Source organism: Setaria viridis, chromosome 9 (genome assembly GCF_005286985.2).
Source record: "Setaria viridis chromosome 9, Setaria_viridis_v4.0, whole genome shotgun sequence".
In the NCBI taxonomy this organism is placed as follows: domain Eukaryota; kingdom Viridiplantae; phylum Streptophyta; class Magnoliopsida; order Poales; family Poaceae; genus Setaria; species Setaria viridis.
In genome coordinates this window covers 35,467,847-35,492,759 of record NC_048271.2, presented here as the reverse complement: position 1 = coordinate 35,492,759, position 24,913 = coordinate 35,467,847, and the positions used below count along the sequence as shown (strand labels likewise).

The 24,913-nt window shown below is 48.7% G+C and overlaps 4 protein-coding genes and 1 non-coding gene across 7 annotated transcripts; 4 read left to right on the top strand and 1 right to left on the bottom strand.

Annotated features, from left to right (window-relative positions):
- The first annotated feature begins 11,562 nt into the window (after nucleotides 1–11,562).
- LOC117839833 (peroxidase 57) lies at nucleotides 11,563–12,968 on the top strand. Its single transcript, XM_034720260.1, has 2 exons — nucleotides 11,563–11,849; nucleotides 11,942–12,968. Exons 1-2 carry the CDS (start codon nucleotides 11,616–11,618, stop codon nucleotides 12,698–12,700), a joined length of 993 nt encoding a protein of 330 aa, XP_034576151.1. The 5' UTR covers nucleotides 11,563–11,615; the 3' UTR covers nucleotides 12,701–12,968.
- Nucleotides 12,969–13,292: 324 nt separating this feature from the next.
- On the top strand, nucleotides 13,293–15,861 carry LOC117837618 (uncharacterized protein At5g43822). 2 transcript variants are annotated; one of them, XM_034717341.2, is made up of 6 exons: nucleotides 13,293–13,667; nucleotides 14,035–14,153; nucleotides 14,260–14,436; nucleotides 14,843–14,890; nucleotides 15,083–15,147; nucleotides 15,295–15,861. In XM_034717341.2, the coding sequence occupies exons 1-6, from the start codon at nucleotides 13,536–13,538 to the stop codon at nucleotides 15,306–15,308; spliced, it is 555 nt and encodes a 184-aa protein (XP_034573232.1). In that variant the 5' UTR covers nucleotides 13,293–13,535; the 3' UTR covers nucleotides 15,309–15,861. The 2 variants fall into 2 exon arrangements, with proteins under 2 accessions (XP_034573232.1, XP_034573231.1); XM_034717340.2 differs by having other exon boundaries at nucleotides 13,295–13,667; nucleotides 15,265–15,861.
- Nucleotides 15,862–16,716: 855 nt separating this feature from the next.
- Nucleotides 16,717–17,699, top strand: LOC117835587 (pentatricopeptide repeat-containing protein At2g21090). Its single transcript, XM_034714945.1, has 2 exons — nucleotides 16,717–17,564; nucleotides 17,675–17,699. Exons 1-2 carry the CDS (start codon nucleotides 16,717–16,719, stop codon nucleotides 17,697–17,699), a joined length of 873 nt encoding a protein of 290 aa, XP_034570836.1.
- Nucleotides 17,700–18,806: 1,107 nt separating this feature from the next.
- On the bottom strand, nucleotides 18,807–22,978 carry LOC117837617 (uncharacterized). Of its 2 annotated transcripts, XM_034717337.2 has the most exons (7): nucleotides 22,712–22,978; nucleotides 21,185–21,668; nucleotides 20,978–21,055; nucleotides 20,583–20,681; nucleotides 20,263–20,455; nucleotides 19,726–20,153; nucleotides 18,807–19,644 (listed from the first exon to the last, which is right to left on the bottom strand). In XM_034717337.2, the coding sequence occupies exons 2-7, from the start codon at nucleotides 21,641–21,643 to the stop codon at nucleotides 19,426–19,428; spliced, it is 1,476 nt and encodes a 491-aa protein (XP_034573228.1). In that variant the 5' UTR covers nucleotides 21,644–21,668; nucleotides 22,712–22,978; the 3' UTR covers nucleotides 18,807–19,425. The 2 variants fall into 2 exon arrangements, with proteins under 2 accessions (XP_034573228.1, XP_034573229.1); XM_034717338.2 differs by lacking the exon at nucleotides 20,978–21,055.
- An 886-nt stretch (nucleotides 22,979–23,864) lies between these two features.
- Nucleotides 23,865–23,937, top strand: TRNAA-AGC (transfer RNA alanine (anticodon AGC)). The gene has a single exon. It is a non-coding gene; the product is annotated as a tRNA-Ala (tRNA).
- The last annotated feature ends 976 nt before the right edge of the window (nucleotides 23,938–24,913 follow it).

Genomic DNA, 24,913 nt, shown 5'->3' with positions numbered 1-24,913 from the left:
AAAATAATAAGGCATGAACCAACCCATAGGTGTATTTTTATTTGAATAACAAAGTTCCACAAGCTTTGGTGATTATTTGTTGTAGAGAACAGGAGGACGAACTTTGGACCAAACCTAGGTACAATGGCCAGGTTGGTTGAACCCACCAGGTCGGTCGACCCACCACGAAGAAACGCACTCAGGACAAATCCCACATATTGATTAATGACGGTTTGATCAGAAGGCTCGAGTGTGACTAACTTGGATCCATGAGCTCACAAGTCAAGCAATTCTCACCAACAACCTACCCACTGACTGATCCAAGCCATCTATATGTCCGTGCAACAGACGACTTCGAGCATGAGATGTCAGTTCGGCTGACCTATCACTTCAGCCAATCTGGTCCTTGGCCACTGCAGAGCACAACCGCCTAACTGCATGCAAGAAACCGACATCCAGGAGCTGTTCTCATGTGTGGATCAGGCCGAGGCGGTGGATCCTAGGGTCGGCCGACCTGGTTAGTTCGGCCAACCTAGGAGCCCACCTCCAACCACCTCTCCTTGATCCCTACAAGTACCCCCTACCTCCTGGGTGCTATGAATAGAGGGATTTCCCGCTAGGAGAAAAGTCACACCAAGAAGGAGTTCTCCACTACCATTTGCTACTTAGTAGAGTTAGGATAGTTTAATTAGGAGTTACAGTCGAGTCAAGCTTCATCTCGGGGTTCCAAAGAAGTCTTCGGAGGTTCTGGTATAGGCTCTTGTATCATTTCCTTTATCCTTTTGTAAGACTTGAGTTATTAGTATAAGTTCAAGTTCTATCTTTCATCAAGTCAATTCATATTCAGCATCTACTTTATTCTAGTTGCAATATTTCTAGTTTAGACTATAGTTGGTTGGCTTTGACTCTAGTTGATTTATCTTTAGAATCTCTCTTAGCGGGTCTCACGTCTGAGTCCAATTGTTGTGATTGAACAAGGAGGTTCCTTCGTAGGATTCCTGGCGGATATCTCAGTGGCTAGTTTTAGGTGTGGAACCTAGAACTATCTCTGACTTGATTTGCACCCAGTTCAACGGAATAGTTGTGGTAGCCGACAAGTGGTGACAGTCCTGTTCGGCCTACGTAGTCCACCACTGTAGTGCTGGATTTATAAGCCCGGCAGTGCACTAGGGGGTTACCCAAGTGGTTGATTTGTAGGTGATGGTGATTGCGAAACCAAGAACTCGAAGGTGATCATGAGAACACGAAGGAGACACGAGGGTTTTAGATAGGTTTGGGCCTCCGAAGAGTAATACCCTACGCCTTGTATGTTGGATTGTATTGCTCAAGATTGATCTGCTGCCCTCAGGAGACTCCCTTGACCGCCTTATATAGGCTGACGGCCAAGAGTTACAAGTAGGTTTGAACTTAATCTACTCGGTAGTTACATGGAAGGTATTCTAAGTTGGTTTACAATACGTATCCCATGATATCCAGGCAGATTTGGATTGTCTAGTTGCCTTGATGTGTACTTCAAGTAACTTCATGTCCTTGGCCCGCACGCCCTGGTCGAACGAGCCCACTTGTTAGGTCCGGCCAATATCCTAGTCGGTGGGGACCCATGGGGTACCCATATCCCTTAAGCCCCCAAGCGATGTGTAGGTGAACAGAAACTTGAGGTCATCATAGCAAAGCTTGAAATTAGGTCGGCTAAAGCTGCGATGGTGTCATGGTGATGGAGAGGCTGCGCAGTGCTCAAAAGAAAGAAGAAAATCCGAGCGAACAGAAAGCCAATGCGCAGAGCAAAGACGAGTGCCGAGTTAATGGAAGCTGGCGTCCAGCAGGTCGAAGCGATGGGTTTGGAGGGTGTCGCAAGATGCACTCCGTAGGAGTAGCCCCCGAGTATTGAAGCGATTAGAATAATCAGTCCAATGGTCAAGAAAGAAAGAAGTTGTCTCTTGAAGTAGATCCCAGTGCCCGAGCACAAAGACAGGCACGGCTATGGAGGCCTGCCGACCAAAAATGCGCACCCAAATCTCTGGAGATAAGGACTGAAGCAATGATAGGTAAGCAATAAAAAATGCTTGTTCACGGGGGTACCGTGCCGTCGGAGCAACTTCACGGGAGTACTACCCATCAATACTTTGAGAATGAGGCCAATCATCACGTGAATACTGTGGAGCCATGGTGGTATGGGGGAGCTATGTCGTGCACCCTCACGAGTCTACTGTAGCGTCTTGGATGTTAGCCAGCAGCCCGGCTATAAATAGTCCAACGTTCAGCTTGGAGATTCATGGCTCGAGTAATAGCGCTTGTAGGCTTGAAGCTTATAGTTTTTGATAGGAGTAACACCCACCCAGAAGCCTGTTGCTAGAAGAATTCTCGTGAGAGAGATCAAGGTGCTCCTTCCCTTCGCAGTCTCTACGGTGAAGTCTGGAGGTAATGATGCTAGAAGAATCCTCGTGAGGTGGCTGCATCGTGATCCTTGCCAACTTTGTGCAGGACACTGCTAGGGAAGTGTGTCGCGCAGCTTTCTTGTATTGTACTTTTTTCTTTTTCTGCGTTGTAGCTTCCTATCCTGGGATGTCAGCTATCCCAAAGCTGTTCACAGTCTTGTGTAATATGTAATGCTAGGAATTTGATTTTAGCTGAGTAAAAATATGCCTTTGTATCTGTTTTTGGTGATTTATGGGGCCACAGAGGCGTGCTTTCTTGAAACTGGGATACTGGTCCCCAAGGTTGAAAACTAGTTGTGCCACAGAGGCTAGCCAAGTAGAGTTAGGTGCCCAGTACCCAAGGACGAGGACTAGCAGAGCCACCGAGGCACGCGGACCTGAATTAGGCACCCAGCACCCGAGGATGAGGACTAGCGTAGCCATGGAGGCTCACCGAGTAAAATTAGGCGCCCAGCCCTCGAGGACAAGGACTGGTACAGCCACCAAGGCACGCTGACCTGAATTAGATGCCCAGCCCCCGAGGATGAGGACTGGTAGAGCCACGGAGGTGCGCCGAGTAGAATTAGCCATCCAACACCTGAGGACAAGGGCTGGCAGAGCCACGGAGGCGCGCCAAGTAGAATTAGGCACCTAGCCCCCGAGGACAAGGGCTGGCAGAGCCATGGAGGTGCGCCGAGTAGAATTAGGCACCTAGCCCCCATGGATGAAGACAGGTGGAGTCACAGAGGCACGCCGTTAAAAGCGCAATAGAGATCCTGCAGATTCTATCCCACGCATGCAGCGTTAGTGGGAAGATTCTATCCCATGCATGCAGCGTTAGTGGGAAGACCCACAAATTTTCCTCGGCATATTGCACCGCGATAACGGAAGACCCGCGATTTCCGTCCATAACTCACGTCGTCATCCACTTCAAAAGCATGGGGGGTCACAGATCCGTTTTCATTCTTATCCTCAACACTCTCGGCGCCTTCGCCTTGAGCTCATGAGCACTTCGCCGCCGCGCTTGCGAACCCTAGGTCACGCTGCCACAATCCTCATTCCGCTCGCGCACATGTCACCACCGTCGCCGCCGCCTGAGTCGCCGTGCTGCTGCCGCTCGAGCCGCCGCGCCACTATATGCGTAGTGAAACCCTAGTCCTTTTTAGATATAAATCCCAAGGCACCAAGCTCGAAGAGATGGTGCAACCCAATGACCTGGCGCCTTCTTCAATCTGGATGAAGTCCGTGATGATGCAGGAGAGTATCCAAGCCCTCGTTGACTGTGGCCTCCTCAGCCCGCAAGCGCTGCTGGAGTTGAAGCCCGCTGCTGGCTAGGAGTTCCCGTTGGAGGACACGGCGGAGGTGGTGGTGTTCACGCCGTTCTTTGAGTGCGGATTCGGGATCCCTACAGGAGACTTCTTTCGCGGCCTCCTCCACTACTATAAGATTGAACTGGTACACTTGAAGCCGAACTCAATTTTGGATATCTCTGTCTTCATCCATCTGTGTGAAGCGTATTTGGGAAAAAGGATCGGGTTATTGGGGGGCTGGATTCTCGCTGCGGCCAAGAGGGTGCATGAGTATTTTGATTTGCAATTGAAGGAGTCCAATAAGGGGTGGCACGCCGAGTGGTTCCTCATTGCGAATTAGCATCATGAGCTGCCGCCGCGCATGGGGTATGGGCCATCCACGCCCGAGTGGCAATATTAACCCACCTCGGAGGAGCAGGTCCAAGTGGATGAATTGCTAGCCAAGATCGCTGACCTGAAGGCACGAGGACTGACAGCCATGGCCATCGGCATCAATTTCAGTTAGACGGCGACGCAACCGATCAAGTACCGAGTGCATCCATCGTACGAGTACTCGGGGCTTAATGATCCGACCCGAGAGGTTCGTGGCAAGGTGCCCGACGAAGAGGTCATCAGCAGGGTGTGTGAATTCTTCAAGGGCGTCATCAGTAACAGGGACGTCCCCAAAGCCTTTTCATTGAAGAGGCCATCGCCCACCCTAGTAAGATTGTGCTCAGCTTTGTTTTGATGAAGTGTGTATCTGTTTGTGATGTTTCTGAATCAGGCAATGACTTGACCAAGATGACGTGTTTGTTTATTTATTCCAGTGCCACTGCCTAGAGGGGCCGAAGCGAGGCCACCGAAGATCTGTCTGACCGATGTGCCTGTTGCCCTAGTCGCCAACCTCGATTAGGACTCTGAGTCATCTTTTGGGTCGGATGCGATGAAAGAGGTTGGGCAAGACTAGGTTGGGCGACGGACACAGCAGGTCGTGCGTAAGCAGACCATCTCCAAGGCATCGCAGACAAGTGGGAAGAGGAAGAAGATGGTCGGCAAGAAGAAAGAGAAAGCGGCACCGAGAATAACTATCCTAACTAGGTCGGTCAGTGAAGCGGAGTCCAGCACTCCAAGCCCATCTACCAAGAAGAAAAAGAAGTTGGAGCTACATGAAGCCACTGCGGCTGACGCGGCGCGCCTTAAGGGGGCGCTGAAGGAGAAAATGCGCAGCGGCTCCAGGAAAGATACATCCATGCCGTCTCTGCAATTGTGCCCAAAGTTTCGTGTGAGGAAGAGCACCCTGTAATTGCCGCCATCTTTATATTGTCTATGTTTATGATTGTAGTATAACTTGCATCAATTGCTGGTTGTGATGACGATGCAGGAGTGGCATGCGATCTGACGACGGTAGTGCACAACTGAACCGGTGCTCGGGCCAGATCGAGGCGACCAACGGTCACACCGTTGAGCAGCCACCGGCCACAGAGGTTGGGACTGGTGAGGATGGCCGCACCGCGGAGGTTGCACCGATTCCAACACCGCAAGGGGATGAAGCTGGCTCCAAGGTTGCTGACAATACCATGGTCGACCCTGAGGTCAAGAAGAATGCTGAGGAGGATTCCAGGGCCGAGCCTCAGCAGGATGAGCCGCCCAGGGATGATCCACTGCCGCCGAGGAGGTCCAGAAGTGGTGCTGACATTGGCATGCAAGGCACCAATGTCTTGAACCCCTCCAGGTCGGTTATTGGTGAATGCGTCGAGGTGGACCAGAAGGCCCTTGCCAAGCTGCAGCAGTCGTCCTCGAGGATCATTGAGTGTTTGAGTGTAAGTTTGCTGACCAACTCAGAATACTTGTTGCAAAAATCCCTTGTAATTGCTGGAATCTAAATGTGAAGATGTGTGTAGGGTCTGGCCGAGCAAGTGCAGAAGAGGGCGGACACGACCCACCAAGCCGACCACTACCGCCTTAAGGCGGAGCGGATCGAGGCTGACCTACAAAAGGCCAAGATTGACTTTGCTTTTGAGAAGGAGATCATCACTTCAAACTTGACAGGTATGCTGCGCCCACTTTGTTAAATCATATTTCTCCTGGATATCTTCATGCTGATGCAGACTTGGTCGGACAAACAGATGTCGTAAAGAGGGAGGAGAGGTTCAAACGGCACCTCAAGGAGTGCGAAGACTCCAACATATGCCTCTAGCAGGAGCATGACATGACGGTCAAGCGTGAGCATGCAGTATCCCAGAAGCTGGCCTATGAAGCCAATGTGCGCAAGGAAACCGAGCCCTGCTTAGAGGCTGCTGTAAGTAATCTCCAGAATGACCAATGTGTAATTGCAGGGTTGGAGTTAGAGCTGGAGGAGCTGCAGAAAGTGGCCGGCTATGTTATGGACATGATCCAAGCAGACACCGACCCATTTGCGCCAACATCGCTACTGGACCATCTTATGGCCACACCAGGCCAGCTCAAGACGCTACTGAAGGATACTGCAGTGGAATGCGTCAAGAACACTTTTGCATTGTTGGTGTCACACTTCCTGACGCTTCCCTTGGAGCATGCTGCGACAGGAGTCGCGGCCGACTTCGAAGAAGACATGATTCTTGAGGTGGCCGAGCAGTACCATGATGCGACAAAGACCATTGTAAATGACCTGGACCTGTAGGGAAAAATATTTTAAGATGTATCAAAATGTTTGATGAAATCATTGAATGCAATATTCTGAATTATACGTGATGAAGTCAAACTCCATCCCTCCCTTGGTGTATACGACAGGACAATGTGTAGCTGAGGCCTATAGCTGCTAAGCACCTAGCCTTGTCTGACCAGCGTACTGCTGAGACCAGATCTCAAGCTTGTAGGATGGCTGAACGCGAGGTTGTCTAGACTTCGCAAGCTAGGATGCCGACCACATGAGTTAGTCGTATAGCCGCGAGAGGAGAAAAAGGCGTGACCCGAAGGTCGGCGCTAGGGGAAGCCCCCGAGCTTGTGAGGGAGCGGCTGTTGAATAGGTCGGACAGCCCCCGAGTGTCAGGGATAGCTCGGGAAAGAGAATAGTAAGGCAATAGGTACACAGAAAAGAACCACAGGGGTTTTATTTATTTAATATAAAAGAGAAACAGAGTACATAGCTTTATATATCTTAGGGTAGAAGCACCGTAGATGCTCAATGTTCCACGGATTGGGGATGCCGGAGCCGTCTGCCCATTGTAGTCGGTAGGTGCCTGGCTGGATGACTTCTTTGACAATAAAGGGGCCCTCCTAGGGGTCTGCCAACTTGTGCATGTCTTTGGTGGACTGAACCCAGGAAAGCACCAAGTCACCAATGTTGAAGGAGCGTTCCCTAACCCGATCGTGATAGCGCCGTATTTGCTGCTCATGGCGTGCATGCTGGATGAGGCCACCACACGATGCTCTTCAAGGCTGTCGATGTCAACACGCCGACTTTTTTCTGCCTCACCTTCCTCGTAGTACTGGATGCGTGGGGCGCCAAAGGCCATGTGGGATGGCAGGACGGCCTCTGAGCCACACACTATAAAGAAAGGAGTGTAGCCAGCTGTTGACACCAAAACTTGTGTTGACGCAAAATCCTAGCGGTAGTGGACCCTGCTTCAACACATGAGGATCTGGGAGATCTTCTTAACTCTAGTACAAAATCCAAATCGGCACGCGTGGTGTGCGCGAGTGTGCCAGTCAGTTTAACCATTCAACTGACAAGGTAGAGATAATCCTTCTTGGTGAGCATGAGTAGCTTATCGGCTATCCAGCCAATTCAACACAATTGGCAATAGCCATCGGCTGGAGAGCCGATAGGAGACAAAGCGTCCTCGAGTTCTTGCTCTACCATAGCCAGAGCCACAAGCCAATGAGATTCAAACTAACATCGCTACCAATATTTTTAGGTGAAACCACAGCGATGTGCCCGGTAATTGGAGTGTAGAAACACTCAGTAGGACGTCAATTTAAACCCCGCCAGCCAATGAATCCAATCATAATGAAGCTCAATTCCAATGGCACTCGAGGGGCAACCAAGATTAAGATGCAACAGGCTATTAAAAATAGATCTATCATCTATTCTGATAGAATTAATAACAATTGATGTGTCGTAAACGGCAAGATGATAAAACAAATAAATATCAGCCGATGCAAACTTAATCAAGGTGAGATAACTGGTGAATACATAGGTCTAGGAGAAAGAGTGCCACAAGGGGACTCCTCCTCATGCGCCTCCTCGTCTGACTCCCCCTCTTTGTCCGCCACCTCTTCTGTGCGGTGAGAGGAAGGAGACGCGCCCCCAGCCTAATCGCGCAATGCCATGCTCGCGCCTCAGCCATGGCCCCTCTCCCCCTTCGGAGGCTTCTCTGGAGGCGTAGGGCGTTCCGGAGTCACCACTCCCCTAATGGCAAGGATATAGTTCACCCACGGGCCCAACACCAGTGAGGCCTAGGCGTTGTGCTCCGAAAGTAGGTAGGGGCCCAGCAGCTCTGTCACTTTTTCCTCCACCTCCTCCAGAGTCAGGTCTGCAGGAATAAGCACTTGGGGGTCAGCGGAGAGCTGCAGTAAGTCTTGGAGCATGAAAAAGTGGCACTTACTAGGAAGGGTCCACTTAAACCTCTTCCGAAAGTAAGAATTCCCCTGCAGGTCCCGACCCACTACGGAGGGAGTTTGGCCGTCACCAACCGCCGGAAACTCCCATCCTCCGGCCAAGGGCCAAATCCCTGCCACAAGTAATTCCTTGGCAAGGTCCCGCATCGTGAAACGTCTCACAATGCTCACCAAAATGCAATTCGAGTGTGGAGGCTATCGTCCACGGTGAAGGAGGGGAGAGACACGAACTCTAGTTTCTAGCAGGTGGACCTCATTTGGGAAGAGGACGGGACCTCCTGGTAGAACCATCAGGATAGCCAAGTGGTCTCCTGGCGGTCCTTGTACGCCTTGGCCAGGGCTACGGCTTGGTCCCGGGGGTGGAAGAAGACCTAGCCATAGCACACCTCTTTTTTCACGCCTTCGAAGACGTGAAACTTCCGACGGACGGAGGCAGCGTGAAGGTGGGAAAAGGTACAGGCGGAGGGGATAGCGCCTTCTGCTCGGAAGGCCCACTCGAAGGTGCTGAGGTGCACCAAGGAGTTGGGGGAGATGTGCTAGATCTCGAGATTGTAAGTGGCCAGCATGGAAGAGAGGAAGTCTGAAGATGGGAAAGGAAGCCCGCACTCATACTTCTCAATGAACACCACCTCCTTATTAGGCTTCGGGGTGGGGACCCTCTCCAATCCAGGAGGGCGAACAAGCCTCTAGTCCAAAATGAGTCTCTGCTCCGCCATAACGTCAAGAAGGTCATTGTCAACCAGGCTTCAGGGAAGCTCCTAGGTCATTGAGTGCTCCATCTTCGTTTTCTTCATCTTCGGAGCCTCACCCTCCGAAAGGGGAGCCCTTTTTGAAGCCATGCCGGGAAACAGGGAAGAGACCGTCCCGAAAACTAGCGGCGACGGAAGGAAATGCGGGCTAGTGGCAGAGGGCGCAAGGCGAGCATGAGGCGAGGGAGGCGGGTGCGGTCAAAAGTCTGAGGACCCGGGTAAGAAAAAGGAGGGGTCAAATTTATAGCTAGGAGGGTGGGGTTGGACGGGCACGGTCCGCAAGGCAGCCGAGCCTGGCCGCGGTCTCAAGGAGCCAACAAGAGGAGGACACACGTCTCCCCACGCCACAATGAACGCCTCACACCCCATGACCCCTCAGGCTCGCGGTACGAACAGACCCCTCGACTCCCGCTTTGGTATCCATGCCACCCGCCTTGGACCCAAGAAGTATCTCCCACCTCACTGCGTAGGTCCAAACCCGCACCCCAAGATCACAGGCCTCGAGACAACGAGGACTCATTCCCGTGCCTTTCGTTCCCTTGGACCTTTCCTCCCCGGTGGTCTGGAAATCCGGCCCAGAGACACCCAGCCGAAGAGGTCCCGACGACCACTGGGAAAGGGTTGCTATTGGGGAATCGGCCATGGGTCGCAGGCCCAAGGGACCGTGCGATCCGGAAGAACCCCGAATCTACCGGGGCCCCTCCGGACGTGTACAGACAGGGCTCTCTCCCTTCCTCCCTCCCTCCCTTTCTCTCCCCCCCTCCCGCCCGGAAGTCCCAAACAGCAGGCAAGGGTGTATACCCAGGGAAGGTACGTGCAGAATGTCAGAGGACTCCCAAGAGGACCAGAGGTCCCCCGATCCGAAAACGATTGGCGAGATGGATGGGACCCTACCATCCGCTTCCGCAAGGCCCACAGGTACGGTTGGGCCAAGCGTGCGTCAGCCCTAAGGGTGGATTTGTCGTACCGACCCTACCTCCAGTACGGAAGGTCCCCGTATAAGGCCCTCACATCCGCCCTAGGTACGGAAACACTCTATACCATGGAGAGTGAAGGTATAAGACCAGAGTGCCCCTAAAAGGGGCGCCACGGGTGGGAGAGGACGTACCGAGGGTAGAAGGATCTTCTACCCAAAGGTTCGGTTTTCTAAGGCTGCAAATGGGCGAGCCCTGAGCTCGTCTAAGACACAACATTGTAGCCACTCAGTCCTCTAGAAGCTCTTTGGATAAGTGTCATGTTCTAGAGCCACCTTCTACTGTTTGGGCATTTTATAACCACCAACAATCCTTTTACTCGAAGCAAAAACGAAAGTTGCAGCTTATGTGTGCTCCACTCAGCGTGCAGAGTGGGTATATGCCGTTTTACTATGCTGGGTCTACAATTGTCAATTGGTATCAGAACCAACTTTCGTTGTGTCAGATGCACGGGCATAGTGCGCATGACACTGGGCTCGGCGTGGACACGGTATGGCTATAGCATATGCGTTGGCACTGAACATACAGACGTGGTCAGAAAAGTCGATCCTGAATCTTATCATTGCAACCTTGAGTTAATCCTTTTATGCGAAGCGGGGATGAAAATGTAGGCAGCTTGCAGTGTAGGTGTGATCCACTTAATGTGCAGAGTGTGCATGAGCCGTTTTTCTTTACTGCATGGATACAAAGACATGGCGGGTCATGTCGTACGCTTTGATTAAGCGCAACGGCAGGTTAACTCCGTCCCATTTCTTGTGGAAAGAGTCACAAGATGACAAAATAATAAAACATTGTCCAACAAAGAAAAAACTCAAACACTGTCAAACAGCAGAGCAGAGCAAACAGATGATGCAACTTGTGCTTAATTATCCAGATTGAACGGTTCAGATTGTTGTTGGGTTGACCGTGAAGGTGGAGTGTTTCTCCTCGTACATTCTGTAGAAGACTAGAACTCGGTTTTGACTTCACTTCTCATATTGCAATATCAGTTTTCCTACAAGGAACAGAAAGAGTATTTTCCCAGGGACAAAAAAATGCAAAGTGGATGCTGTCAACTACTTTTTTTTTCTCATATATTGTCTTCAGGAATTTCGAATGCAGAACGCTTATCTGAGGAGCATGAAAAGAAATGTTTGAAAACACGGCTCTGAATGAAGTCTGAAGAGTACTGCTACACAACGATGTTCAGCAATCCAATTCGTATGAGTGGGTTAGTGCAAGCCCACTAATGCAGTATCTATCTAGCGCATATGCTATTCAATTAACATCGAAGTGCGCGCGCACGCAAATTAAAAAAACCCTAATTCCAGCCAGTTCAACAAAACACCCAAACTATCATACTGCATTTTTCCGGCACAGCTAGCGCTGCCCTTTTCTTTCTTTTTGAAAAAAAAAAGAAAGGAAGAAGTTCCGAGGCCGCGAGCGTACGTGACCACCATGACCATGAAAACAGTAAACAACTAAGCTCGCATACCCCTGTCCTGTGTCAATTATCTTCCCAACGACGATCACCTATAAATAGGCTAGCCATGGTCCATTTCCTCCTCACCATACCGATCCGGGCTGGACTCCAAAGAGCAAAGAAGCTAACTAGCTAGTCAAAGGATCGGTATGGCCTCAGCAGCGCGCAATGGTGCCGCGGCGGCGGCGCTAATGGTGGCCGTCGCCGTGCTGGCCCTGGCCGGCGGCGGCAGCGCCCAGCTGCAGCACGGGTTCTACAAGGGCAAGTGCAACGGTACCGACGTGGAGGCGGTGGTGCAGAGCATCGTCAGGGCCCGGTTCGCGCGCGAGAACCCCATCGTCGCCTACCTCCTCCGCATGCAGTTCCACGAGTGCGTCATCAACGTACGTGCCAGCGAGCGAGCGAACTACCCGGTGTCCATGTCCCTTGCACGCACGGGTGGTAAATTAACGTGACAGCTACCATATATATGCAGGGCTGCGACGCCGGTCTCCTGATCGACGGCACCGGCACGGAGAAGACGGCGCCGCCGAACCTGAGCGTGAAGGGCTACGATGTGATCGCGGACATCAAGGCGGAGCTGGAGCGGCGGTGCCCCGGCGTGGTGTCCTGCTCCGACATCCAGATCCTCGCCACCAGGGACGCCGTCGCGCTTGCCGGCGGCGCCGCCTACGCGGTGCGCACGGGGCGGAGAGACCGCCGCCGGTCGCAGGCCTCCGACGTCAAGCTCCCGGCGCCCGAGTACACGGCGCAGCAGACGACGGCGTACTACGGGCGGCTGGGGCTGAGCGCGTTCGACACGGTGCTGCTGCTGGGCGCGCACACCGTCGGCGCCACGCGCTGCAGCGTCATCAAGAGCAGGCTCTACGGGTACGGCGGCCGGCCCGGCGCGACGGACCCCGGCATGGACCCGGCCTACGCGTCCATCTACAAGAAGTACGTGTGCCCCAACATGCCGTCGTCGGACAACAACGTGGTGTTCCTGGACGACCAGTGGAGCGCGCTCAAGGTGGACAACCACTACTACAAGAACATCCAGCTCCGCCGGGGGGTGCTCCCCTGCGACCAGAACCTGTACTACGACGGCTCCACGAGGTGGATCGTGGACCTGCTCGCCAACAACGACGGCCTCTTCACCTCGGCCTTCCCGCAGGCGCTCATCAAGCTCAGCGAGGTCGGCGTGCTCACCGGCATGCAGGGGGAGATCCGCAAGGTCTGCAACAGGTTCAACTGATCCAGATCGACCCGGCCGCCATTATTCAGCGCAGCATTCTTGTTTAGTTTCCTGCCTGGTTTTATTTGATCGTCTCACGCTGCGCCATTATCCTTCCCACTTGCTTGATTAGAATGAGTTTGTTAATTTGTACGTGAAGTTTGATTCATTCTTTTTGTAACATGTCGATTTGTAATTGTAATAACAACACGAGGGATTAATGTGCCTGTATGTAATTCTGGTGAACATTTCATTCTTTAGTGCGACGTGAAAGTCAGCACCTTTTCCATTTCCCATATGCCAGGCACTCTTCAGTGACGTGCGAGCCATGATCTGTTCAAACATCATAGTCGCCGCGAAATGTCATCGTGGTCCACACACACAATAGACCATACACGATGCACGCATTCATCCGGGCTCAATTAAGAACTCTCGACCCATTAACGGAAAATGGGCTTAGCATTTGATGCTATGGGCCTCCCCTATTTAGACAGGACTCTTAATACAAGCCCCAATCAAGACATCGACGTTCCCAGCAATTTAGATTGGGCTCTGGGCCTCTCAAACTCACACGACGCACGCTTTCCTCAAAAAGAAAAAAACGGCCAGACGGCCCAGTCCGCCAGCCGCCCCCTCGCTCTCAGACGCCGCGACTCCTCTCTCTCTTCCTCCACTCCCGGCAGCCGCCAGACGCGCCGACGACGCCCGCCGGGGCGCCGCCCGCCCACCTGGCGCCCGTCCCTCCGTTTCCAACTCCAGGCGAGCCTCCTGTGCTCCTTCCCCCCGACGCGTCACTCCACAGGCTTCAAGAAGTCGTTGGGGACGAAGGGAGCCGGACGAGCGAGCGAACAACTAGATGGAGGCGGTAGTGCGGAAGGTGCAGCAGCGGGTCAGGAAGGCGCGGGAGGAGATGGACCTGTGGGACGACCTCAACTCCCGCCTCCTCACTAACTTCAACAGGGCCACATCGGTCATCGATCGCCTTCCGGTACCTTCTTGGATCATCCTCTTGAGCAATCCCAATTTGTGACAGCTGGTTTGGCAGGGCAAGGTTTTGCAACAGCAATGCAATTGGAGAGTTTTTATTATCGTAATTGTTCTGCACCATTTTTATGAGATTGCAACATGCCAACAGCACATTTTACGGCTTCGTAGAAGCTGTAGCAATTCTGTTTACTAATCATAGTCTGCAATTTTGTGATTGTGACTCTACGAGCAAGACCGCAGTTACTAGTGTCCTTGGAAATTCTGTTGAAAATTTATAACTTGCAGTGACATGCGGTTGTGTTGTGATGTTAGCGTCTCAACCATCTTGGGGTAACTAAAATTTGATTTCTTGCATCATTTGATGAAAGGTGCTTGGAGAGGACAAGAATTATGGTGCCTTGCGTGGTGTGGCTAACATCCAAGAGGACCTCATGGGGAAGCAGATAGAGAGTCTCGAACTCATCTTCGTTTCTATGAGGGAGACACTGTAAGCTGCTTCACTTTTGTTGCAATTCCCTTCAATTTTGGTGGGAGCAAGCAAAGGGAAATTTTTAATTCAATTAAATCTGATGATAATGCTGCCAATTGCTCAGGGAGAAGTTCAATGGCATTGTGAAAGCTCTAAATAAGGCTCTGCGTGATACCAACCAGATGGTGAGAGGTGGGTCGGCACTCACAGCGAAACAGATGCAGTTACAAGTGGGAATTTTGCCAACTATTGCAGAATGCTTGGATGGGCTTCGAACATTATGCGAGATGCACCAGGCTGAGTAAGAAAGGAATTCTTTTTAGGCCCCATCTGAAATTTCCCAAATTAACCATGTGTAGCTTGTATTTGCTCTTATGATAACTATGCTGTTTCATAACATAGCACCATCTTTCTGGACCTGAATCCTTATGACCCAATCCAAGCATAGCAGTAGCTATGACTAAGAAGTTCAGTTCATGCTGATTTGTACATTCAGTTGATATAGAGCTATTTCTAACTTCTAAGTTTGGTTTGCCAATCCACCAATTGAGACATGATTTATATTCTCTATCTTTAATAATATGTTTAAGATGTCAGATATATGTCCTGCCCCCACTCTCGCAATGCATGTAACCTTAGTTTTCCTGCAGTAGATTTTGCATCCCCTTTTGTTTTCCTCTGAACTTATCCTGATTTCCATTTGACAGGTTTGCACTAAAATCATCCATTATCTCCTTGTTGACATGGAAGAGCAGGCAAGTTTGATAGACTCAGCTTACCCTATTCAATTCATATATTTGTTCTCTCTGGATTCATTCTCTCTTGAGTTTCTTGTAAATAATTGTGTGATGTTTATTTCTTAATTTAGCATTTAGAACGCTTGCAATTCATACATTTTCATTGGTACTTTATTAACTAGAGCAATGGTGGTGTTCATTCATTTGCAGTTCCAGTGACATTGTTGTACTCCGGCAACTCTTAGTAGACCAGCCAAACATACCAAAAGACGAAGGTAAGGAATGGATATAAATAGGATAAAAATTGATTATCCAGTTATACTTTCAGTAATGCCATTATAAGTTTCCAAATACATAACTGACTGTTACATTCTGTTTTCCCCATTTTGCAGTTCAATCCATATTTGATGTTATATTTGCAGATGAAATTTGTTAACCAGCTCGTATTTGAATTGTTGAAGCCTTGGGCCCTATGTTCTTATCTAGCTGCCCACCCAAATGATGCCTCACTCAGTCTGAAACTCCATTTTCGATGAACCTGATTGTTGAAGCAGTGCAACCAAGCCATGTCTTTTTGCAGCAGCAACAGTGATTGAAGACCTGGAAGCGGTGTCTTTGTTTCCAGCAAACAGTGGTTGAAGACTTGGAGCTGCCATCGATAACTTCTAAAGCATAGGAAGCCAATCTACATTGTAGTTTATACCATATTGCAAATGACCTTTATGCCTCTTGGTATAGTGCCGCATCTCAGGATCTCAGCAATATACAGTGATAATCTGGTAGACCTACTGCAGTTACAAACACATGTGGAATAGTTGCCTAAAATTTGCATACGGGCACTGACCAAGGACAGCATAATTTTCTTTGTTGCATTGGGAATGTTCGCAGTGCCAATGTAATGCACCTCTGTTTGAAAGGCACATTGGATTTTTCTGTGAAGTTGATCATACCCTGAGAGAAGGAGAATTAACTCGAGCAGACATTTATTAGCTTTGAACCTGTCATGTCCTGGCACTGCTGCCTCAAACGTTACCCATGTAGAATGACTTGCTGTCATTTGAAAAGTGGTATGAATATGCGATGAGTTGCACTTTGTCATGCCTAATGGAAACAATATGGACTCAGGTGTCCCCAAAAAAAAGAAACGATATTGATTCAGGATTCAGATACATTGCAAATTTTGCAACGCAAATCACAAACTGAGACTTCACCGTCTGGGAGGTGCCTGACAGAATTATAAGAGAGAACAAGCTGCGGCTCTTCATCAGATCACAAACGCAATGGCATTCCTTGCTCATCAGATTACTGAAGCTTGAATTTCTTTCTCAGCATGATCCGATCGGCCGGTATTGGTCCATCACAGCCGTCCGTTTTTGAATTGGACGGCGCACGTTCGCGGCAGCCAGCCAACGACCATCTCCACGAGCGCCCCGGCCGCCGCGAGCTCAGCTGGCTTCACCAACCCCACGAGGCCACGACCCCTCCCAATGCGCGTCCCCGGCGAGACGCCTCCTCCGGCCTCGCCACGGCAGTACTCCGGCCTCCTCGGCGCGCTCCACCACTGCATATCGGGCGGCAACGCCCCCGCCGCCGTCTCCCTCCTGCCCACCCTCGCCCGCGCCGGCCTGCGCGCGCCGTTCCCGCTCCTCTCCTCCCTCGCGGGCCTGCTCCTGCTCCGCCCATCCGCGCCGTCCTTCCCCTCCCTGGCTGGCCGCCTCCTCCTCTACGTCCGCCTCGCGGGTCTCAAGCGCCTCGTCCCCTGCTCCACTCAGCTGGCCGACCGCCTCCTGTCGTTGCACTTCCTCCTCGGCCGCCCGCGCGACGCCCGCCGGCTGTTCGCCAAAATGCCCCGCCCCAGCGTCCACTCCTACAACGCCATGCTCTCCGGGTACGCGCGTCTGGCACTCGCGGCACCCGCTGCTGAGGTCTTTGCTGCTATGCCGCACCGGGAGCTCGTCTCCTACAATGCTGTTATGCTTGCGCTGGGGCGCGGTGGCGAGGCGCAGGGAGCCATGGAGCTGTACTCCGAGCTCCGGAACATGTACCCTTCCCTTGGGTACAACCATCACACCTTCTTAGCACTCCTTGTGGCCTGTGCTGAGCTCATGGACAGGGAGCTTGCCATGCAACTCCATGGCCATTTGGTGGTTCTCGGGTTCTTGTCTGATGTCAACATTGCCAGCTCTCTTCTTGATGTGTACAGTAAATGCGGTTGCGTTGATGATGCTAGGAATATTTTTGACGAAATGCTTATCAAAGATGGGCATATGTGGACAATGATAGTTTGTGCATGTGCTGAAGATGGCCAGTTGGCTACTGCTCGTCAGCTTTTCGATCAGATGCCAGAGAAGAATGTATCTTCATGGAATGCCATCATCAAGGGATATGTTTTCCACGGGAAGCCTGTGGAAGCACTGGATATATTTCAACACTTGATGAGGGAATGTTTGCAGCCAGATCAATTCACCTTTGGTAGTTGTCTGAGTGCTTGTGCAGCTATGCCTATGCATTCACTGAAACTTGGGCAGCAGATCCATGGAATGTTACTAAGAAGTGGCTTTGATCTAAGTGCAATCATCATTAGCTCACTCATTGACATGTATTCAAAATGTGGCTATTTGGATGGCGCCATACAGGTGTTTGAACTAACAGGCAGGGAAATGAAGGGTGCTATGTTATGGAACGGCATGCTGTCTGCTCTGTGTCATCATGGGCATTCAAAGGATGCGATTGCATTGTTTGTTCAAATGATTCGTGAGAGACAGAAGCCTGATGCTAATACATTCTTGCTGGTTTTGACAGCTTGCTGCCATTGCAACCTAGTTGAAGAAGGGATGAAACTCTTTGATTTGATGAATGGGAGATACAGGATTGTGCCAGGACAAGACCACTGTTTGTGCATGGTGGAATTGGTTAGCCACACATCATCAGATGATAAAGTAGTTGAATGGATCAAAAGCTCACCGTTTAGTTTTAACAAACAAGTTTGGGAAATTCTGGTTAGGAATTGCACCATACATGGGAATAGAGAATTGTTGAATAAGGTAGAGGATCAACTGGCAGAACTGGACCATCCATAATAAATGGACGGTTGTTCTTAGTTTGTTTTGTGAGGCTGAATGATGGCCATGCTTTTAAGGACTTTTGGCATGGCCAGGCTGCTTGTTCGTTGCACAGGAGCCATTCATTTTGGTAAAGCAGAGATAAGACAACTATAGCTGTACCCCTGCACTGAGTTCATTACTGTAGCTGCATTGGGAACAAATGGCAATGAGGGGTCAAGTGGACTTTGTTATAATGTGTTCGGCACAATTGACGGAATAGATCATTGTAAGCATTGTTCAAGGAATATTCTCAAGTGAATAATGTTCTTCTGTTTTTCTGCCCAATTGATGAAAAAAAAGGTGGATTTGCAAGTTTTCTCAAGCGAGCAATGTGCTGTCGCATCACATGCCAACGGATATATGAAACAGGAAACTTGCACTATCTTTCAACTAATCTTCTTTAGAATGATGCGGGCATTTCAATTTTTTATTCGATGGTTTCATATACATGTTACAGCTGTATGTATTCCAACACTCCTGTTCAGGAATGGTGTACAGATTCTTAATTACTCTCATTACAGCAAGAAAAAATAATTCTTTTTGTTGTGTATGAAACAAATAGTCACTTTGATTGCAAATTATCGTATGATATGCTTCTGGGTCTGAGCCAGTTGCATAAATCTTTTGTTTTGAATTAGGGAAAGATGTGACAAAGCTACTGGCCCTAGAAAGAAAAATGATGACAAAGGTACTCTCCAAAAATAACCTCAAGGAGGGATATTGTTCCTTTGTTCGACAGATTACAGATGATGCATTATATGTGATGCGACAGCACATTGCTCGCTGAGCCAAACAGGTCCTATCTATATGGCATGTAAGAATGTTGAACATCACAAAAACAACATATCTTTTCATTTCAGTATATACTGTTTCTTTTCGCAAGAGTACATGGCATCATAAAAAAAAAATCTTTTCTGCTGAAAACTGGCTATCTTGACTCTTGAGCCTGACAGGGAGAAGGATTAGACTAACAGGTCTTTACCTGGAATATGTCCAGATGTATTGCTATGAGACAGCATCACAACACAATTGGAGCTAATCCCACACTAATCGAAGCACCATATATGTACATCTCACATATTAATGATACCATTTGGTTCATAGATACAGATGTACACATTTTGAACATACATATGCTTCATTCTCCTAGTCAAAAATTCATCCATACTACATGAATTCTACTGGTAAAGCTGAACTCCTTTTTCCTAGCCAGGTATGTATTGTGATTATTGGTCTATTCTGCAGAAATTTGTGCAGCTAAATTACATATTTGACCATGTTTCTCTCCTGTAGCCATGAGCCTTCAAGCTCTTCGGCTCCGTACCCTGTACTCCTGTTTAGCTTTTGACGTTCTTTCAAAGGACAATGACACAATCTTACATGTTCTCAAAGGTTGCATTGCGTATTTGAGCCATCTGCTAACATGATGAATCCAGAAGTTGCCAAAGGTCATCCATAATGCTTTTCCCAAACTGGCACAGAGTATATTAGAGTTCCCAGCACAAAAGAGAGCAAGAAGGTGGATGCAGCATAAACAAAGGCCCTCGCAATCTGTCCGCTTCTTCTCATGGTGTAAACTTCAGCAGCAAAAGTAGACACTGTGCTTAAGCAACCAAGGAAGCCAAGCTGTATGCCACTAAGAATTGTCATCGCTTGTTTTGTATGTACCTGTAAGAAAAATCAAATGAATCAGATGTACCCACTTCTTCCCATGGTATAAACTTCTGCAGTAAAATTGTTTGGTCATACCACTTTGGATGTTACAGCAAGTGCTGCCATGACGCCTGCAGCAAGAACATTGGCTGCAAGGGTCCCAATGGGCAGCCATTTGAAGGACCCCTGCTTTCCAATTCCCTGGCCATTGAGCCTTGCCAGGTACCAGCGTAGCCAAACACCTGGAGGCACTACCGAGCAGCCCATCCAGAGTACAGCACCATCAGCAAGACTACGGACCTTTACTACAGCCAACGCAATGCTCAGAATCCATAAGAAAGACATCAATATCATCATCACTGACAGAAGCACAGACTGCTTAGTCCTGGTATCAACCCTCCACTGCTCCCAGTCATATTTGTGACCTATTGAACTCCTCTCCCTGATGTATTTCAGGATCAAACTCCGTAGGCGCTCGCCTGTCTCGGCACCAATTGTGATGGACTCGTTGACAATGAACATTCCTGAATCAGTGCTGTTAACCATCAGAAGGATGATTTTTGTTCTAACTTTGGTTAGATAACATCTAATTTATGACATATTGCACTTCATCATAAAAATATGATGGCATACCTAGTACTATGCCTGCTATAGCATATACCCAGTGGCCTGTGGAAGACAAGCCAACCATTTTCTGGTTCCACCCACTGAAAGTGGTAAGGCTTCCCATGTAGCCCGTTGTGATTCCGACGATAAGATGATCAGATATGTGCCGTATATCAGCCTTGAAGATGATCCCAAACCAGCCCATCAGGAAAGATCCGAGCTGGCCCATGCAATTTAGCAATCATCATGAGTTAGTACAGATAAAATCTCTTGCAGTTTCTCTCTCTTCAAGAATTATGTGACTCGATGTAGTGTTGTGACTTGAGCATTAAAAGGATAGTACATACCATATTAGAAGGAAGATCAGGGTATAGCGGGCTTTGGTCTGAGGTGAGTGCCAAGCATTCTGGGCCAAACAGCTTTTGGAGTCCATACCTTGTGAATACCTTATCATTATCAAAAGCATAATTACTCAATAATGCATCATAGGTAGTCACCCTGTAATAGCACCCTTGTCAGATCCTTCAGTCTAAACAACCACACACCAAAACTTGGTGCTGGCAAACACCTAAGTTGGAACAGAACTGGCTAAAATAATATCAAAAGTAAATTTCACTGAATATCAATGATCCAGACTTCCATGAGTAGCATGAAACAGCAAGTATTGCTGTATTTCATTAGATAAGCATAGGTTAATCAACGATTACCACAGACAACCTCATGAAAGATATCGAAAAGTTACCCCGAAAAATCCAAAGACAGCTAAATGGATCATGTAAGCAGCATAGTCAAGCCTCAGAGAAAGCTTATATGGTTCAACCTACAGGAAAACCGAGGCAATTTCATTTCAGCGCCTATAGAAAAAATTACAGCCTTTAAGCAGTTCATCAACAGAGCATCATTTGTTTGAGAATGACGAGCAACTGCTCTACTCAACTATTATATGTACCTTGGTAGATGAATCTGCTGGAGCATTAGAAATAATATCTTTCGTTTCAACTGAAGATACAGGTGCTGCTGCAATTTTGCCATTGTTTGGCATCATTGCATCATCTGGAAGCGGACCAACCTTATGATGCTCCAAGGCATTTGCTATATCCTCATTAGCATCAACTTCAGGTGCTAAAATTCGACCACTTTCGATGAGCTGAGCTAGAACCGAGCTATCGACGTCTCCTAGCAATTGATCTGCTGACTGAAGAGAATGCCTCATTGAGTTCAGTATGGAGTCTCCCATCTCGCGGGAGAGGCTGATGGATCCCCTTGATCCCTGTCTGCTGCTTCTCCTACTTAACATTGAGCCAGACCTAACAGCTAAAGGAGGAGCTGCTGAATCCATGGATGCACTTCTTGTATAACCCAAGCAGTTCTCCGCAGAAGCATTGCTCCTAGCTGAGGAGCTATCCATTTCTGTTTCAGGATTGGTTCTTCAGCTACAAAGCCACAACCATCAACGAAAAGTCAGAAAGACTTATTTATGGCATCAGTAAGTATGACTTCATGACTCATAAATTTCCTTCCTTCTCTTCATATAAAAATCGCATGCCATATAAAATCATGAAGCATGGGAACCAAACAATGAGTAGGACAAATAGATAAGATTTGGTGCGTTTTCGTAGGCTGCATCTGGACAAATCGCATCACAGGTCAGCTCAATACACGGCTGAGGAGACTGGAGAGTTGTGTTCAAAATCTACAGATATCATTGTTTTCCCCTGCAGTCAGCATCAATTAGTTCACAGTACTCCCCTCCACATATCGAAACGGAATATTTCTACAAGTAATAGTACTGTCCTCTCCAAACATCCAAATGGAACTTTTATGAATGAAAGAAAAATGGGGGCCGTCCAGAGTTCTTGAAAGGTACAGGAAACTTTCCCTGGGACACATGGCACAAGCCAACCAAAAACGTGTACGAGTGAGAGAGAACAATCGTAAACGAAGACCGGAAACAACTAGTTGTTGCATGAATCAAAAAGTAGGGGAAAAGGAAAAAAAGAAACGAGCGTGTCTGGAACAGTGACAGGCGCCGGTGCGATGAGGAAACAGAAACAAGTGGCGTCTGCTGATTAGGCTGCTCCTGAATAAACTACAGAAAAGTATCAATCCCGTGAAAGGTGCCGGCCTTTGACATCTCGACACTGATGGTGACTAATGACTTTAGTCTAATCTCGATACCAATTGTTAATTAACAACTAACTAGCCTAGTCCAATAAATCTAAAGGGCCTTTTAGGCTTTTAGCTGCAAAGGTTCCGCGGTCAACAAAGGTGGGAGGAAGATCAGCAGGACGGAGACGGACCCCCGCGACTACAGCTTCGACGCATGCATCCATCTCTCTCCTCTCCCTGTTCATTCATGCATGGAGAGGGAGGGAGGTGGGGGCAGAGGGGTGAAGAAGATCTGTGAGATCTTCGGAGCGGCTGGAAGGATGGGGAGGAGGAGAGAGCAGGGAAGATGATGGAGAGAAATTGTTACCTTGGTTGGGGATTCGGAGAGGAGGGAGGAGTCGAGGCGACGGTTGGGCGGCGCGGCCGGTGAGGCGAAACCGCGAAAGAGGAGTTGGTTGATTTTCTTCGTCCCCTCACATCTCATGTGGCGTTGAGGGCTTGAGCCTTGAGGCTCGTCCAGCATCCAGGACAGGGCAGATTTGTCACTAGTCAGGCTCAGGCAGGGCAGGTTTTATACTGCTGCTGCCCTTTTTCTTCCTCCTAATAAAGAAAGAAGTATTCCTGGGCGTACTTGTAATGATTCGCCAACCTGTATGAGTGTTGAAGCACAAGTTTGAGTTGTTTTGTTTATGTTTTGGTTTGGTGCACATGGGAACCGAATGAAATGGTGGGCCTTAGTCAAAAAAAGAAAAGGAATCAAGTTACTTTTGTGTTCTGTTTGAGTTTTTATTACCTCCATTCTCTGATATTTGACGTTCGCTCAACGTTAAAGGAAGGAGGTTTTGCGATCATTTGCACCGGAACAAAAAAAAAATCGATGAAGTAACCAGGCACTCTCTAGTTTATTATTCTAAGCACTCATACACAAACTTTCTTATAATGCGAGCACCTCTTCACCAGACAGATAGTTTCACGAACAATGATGCCTAAGGGATAGGTGGCTTTCTGTACGGTGTGAGTCGCAACCACTGTTGGAGCTTGTTAATTGCTGAGGGCGAGAGTCAGTGGCTAGATACTAGAGCGCGCTAGCAGGAACGCAAGACGTCACGATTGACTCGAAGAAAAAGAAACCTCTGGTGGGCTTCTTGTTCTTCTCCCCTGGCCGAGGCTGAATTGAAGTCATATAATCTGTAGGACCATTGCACCTACCCTACCCATGCAGATAGGTTTTTTTTTTTGAGGAAACCCATGCAGTAGTTAGTTTAATCGTAAACTGATATGCAATGTTTATGGTTTAAGGCGAGGATTAGTCGGTGGATCCGGCGGCACGCAAAGCACGGTCCACGGCCTGCCGCCGGATCCACGGCAGATCAGGTAGCTGCTGACCTCGTTGTTTCTCGTAGTCAATGGACACGGAAACTGAACAGTAATGGGCCCGCGTTTGCATAAAATGCCTTATTGGGCCATGAAGTAGATTTACATATTTAAATTAATGTTTGGTTTGGTGCAATAACACAAAAGGGGATGTAGCTCAGATGGTAGAGCGCTCGCTTAGCATGCGAGAGGTACGGGGATCGATACCCCGCATCTCCATTCTATTTATTTTTATTTTTTTATTTATGGAAAATATTTTCCATGGGCGTGCTCTTGATATCGCTTCAGTCTTTTAGTGTGCGTTTTCTTTTTGCGCAGACTAGGCGGACGTGTTATGCAACTTTCATCTTATTGTGAAACATAAAATCCCCAAAACCAGCACCCTTTCTTTTTAGCAATAGCACATGTATTTCACTAGTGTAGGATTTTCTTACAAATTTACGTCCGTCTATAATAGACAAAGCTTAAAGAGCCTAGACAGTGGTGAACATATATAAATCAAAAGCGTCAGTTAGAACATAGTGATATACGGGCTATGAATCAAGAACTATAATTGAAAAAATTACTGAAACTATGATTTTATTTTTGCACGAATAGTTCAGAGATGAAACACGAATCTACCACCATGATATATAGCGTAGAAAGCTCAAGTACTTAATTTCAAGAGTGTCTGTGCCCTGTTTGGCATGGCTCCAACTTCGGGTAGAGCTGCTCCACTCTAGAATTCCAAAAATAAAATGGGGTGTTTGCCTAGATGGGTGCTCTCAGCTCCAAAAAAGACCGATTTCAGTGTGAATTATCATTGTTACCCTCCAATTCAGGCCCCCACTTGTCATCCTTCTTATCCCATCTCTTCTTCTTCCCCTAGATAGTTTTCGCACCGGATAGTTTTCGCACTACGCGTATCTGGGAGGCGGCCGAGCGCGGATCTAGCGGTGGCAGCGTGGGAAGCGTGCACAGAATCAACCGAGCAGATTACTAAACCATCACGAACAAATTGAACTGATTACCTTATCCAAGAATGGGAAAACAAATAAAAAAAGCATCGCAAACAAAACAGAGTAACAGATCTGAAGAATTCGCGCATCACATGCATACTGGAGCTTCCCGACGGGGAAGATGCTACGGCTGTCGGCGGGCGCGGACCGCACGCCGAGGAACGCGAGCACCTACTGCAGGATCTTGGCCCCCAGAG

Bases quoted from the DNA above. Each gene is read 5' to 3' on its own strand.
- LOC117837617 (XM_034717337.2), bottom strand. From the start codon at position 21,643: ATGGATAGCTCCTCAGCTAGGAGCAATGCTTCTGCGGAGAACTGCTTG. The intron at 20,154-20,262 runs GTATGCCATCAT...GCACTGATTCAG, and splicing joins TATAGCAGGCATAGTACTAG to GAATGTTCATTGTCAACGAG. The intron at 19,645-19,725 runs GTATGACCAAAC...TTTTTCTTACAG, and splicing joins TTGCTGTAACATCCAAAGTG to GTACATACAAAACAAGCGAT.
- LOC117837618 (XM_034717340.2), top strand. From the start codon at position 13,536: ATGGAGGCGGTAGTGCGGAAGGTGCAGCAGCGGGTCAGGAAGGCGCGG. The intron at 14,154-14,259 runs GTAAGCTGCTTC...CCAATTGCTCAG, and splicing joins GTTTCTATGAGGGAGACACT to GGAGAAGTTCAATGGCATTG. The intron at 14,437-14,842 runs GTAAGAAAGGAA...TCCATTTGACAG, and splicing joins TGCGAGATGCACCAGGCTGA to GTTTGCACTAAAATCATCCA.
- LOC117839833 (XM_034720260.1), top strand. From the start codon at position 11,616: ATGGCCTCAGCAGCGCGCAATGGTGCCGCGGCGGCGGCGCTAATGGTG. The intron at 11,850-11,941 runs GTACGTGCCAGC...ATATATATGCAG, and splicing joins TCCACGAGTGCGTCATCAAC to GGCTGCGACGCCGGTCTCCT.
- LOC117835587 (XM_034714945.1), top strand. From the start codon at position 16,717: ATGCCCCGCCCCAGCGTCCACTCCTACAACGCCATGCTCTCCGGGTAC. The intron at 17,565-17,674 runs GTCTGCTCTGTG...TGGTTTTGACAG, and splicing joins ATGTTATGGAACGGCATGCT to CTTGCTGCCATTGCAACCTA.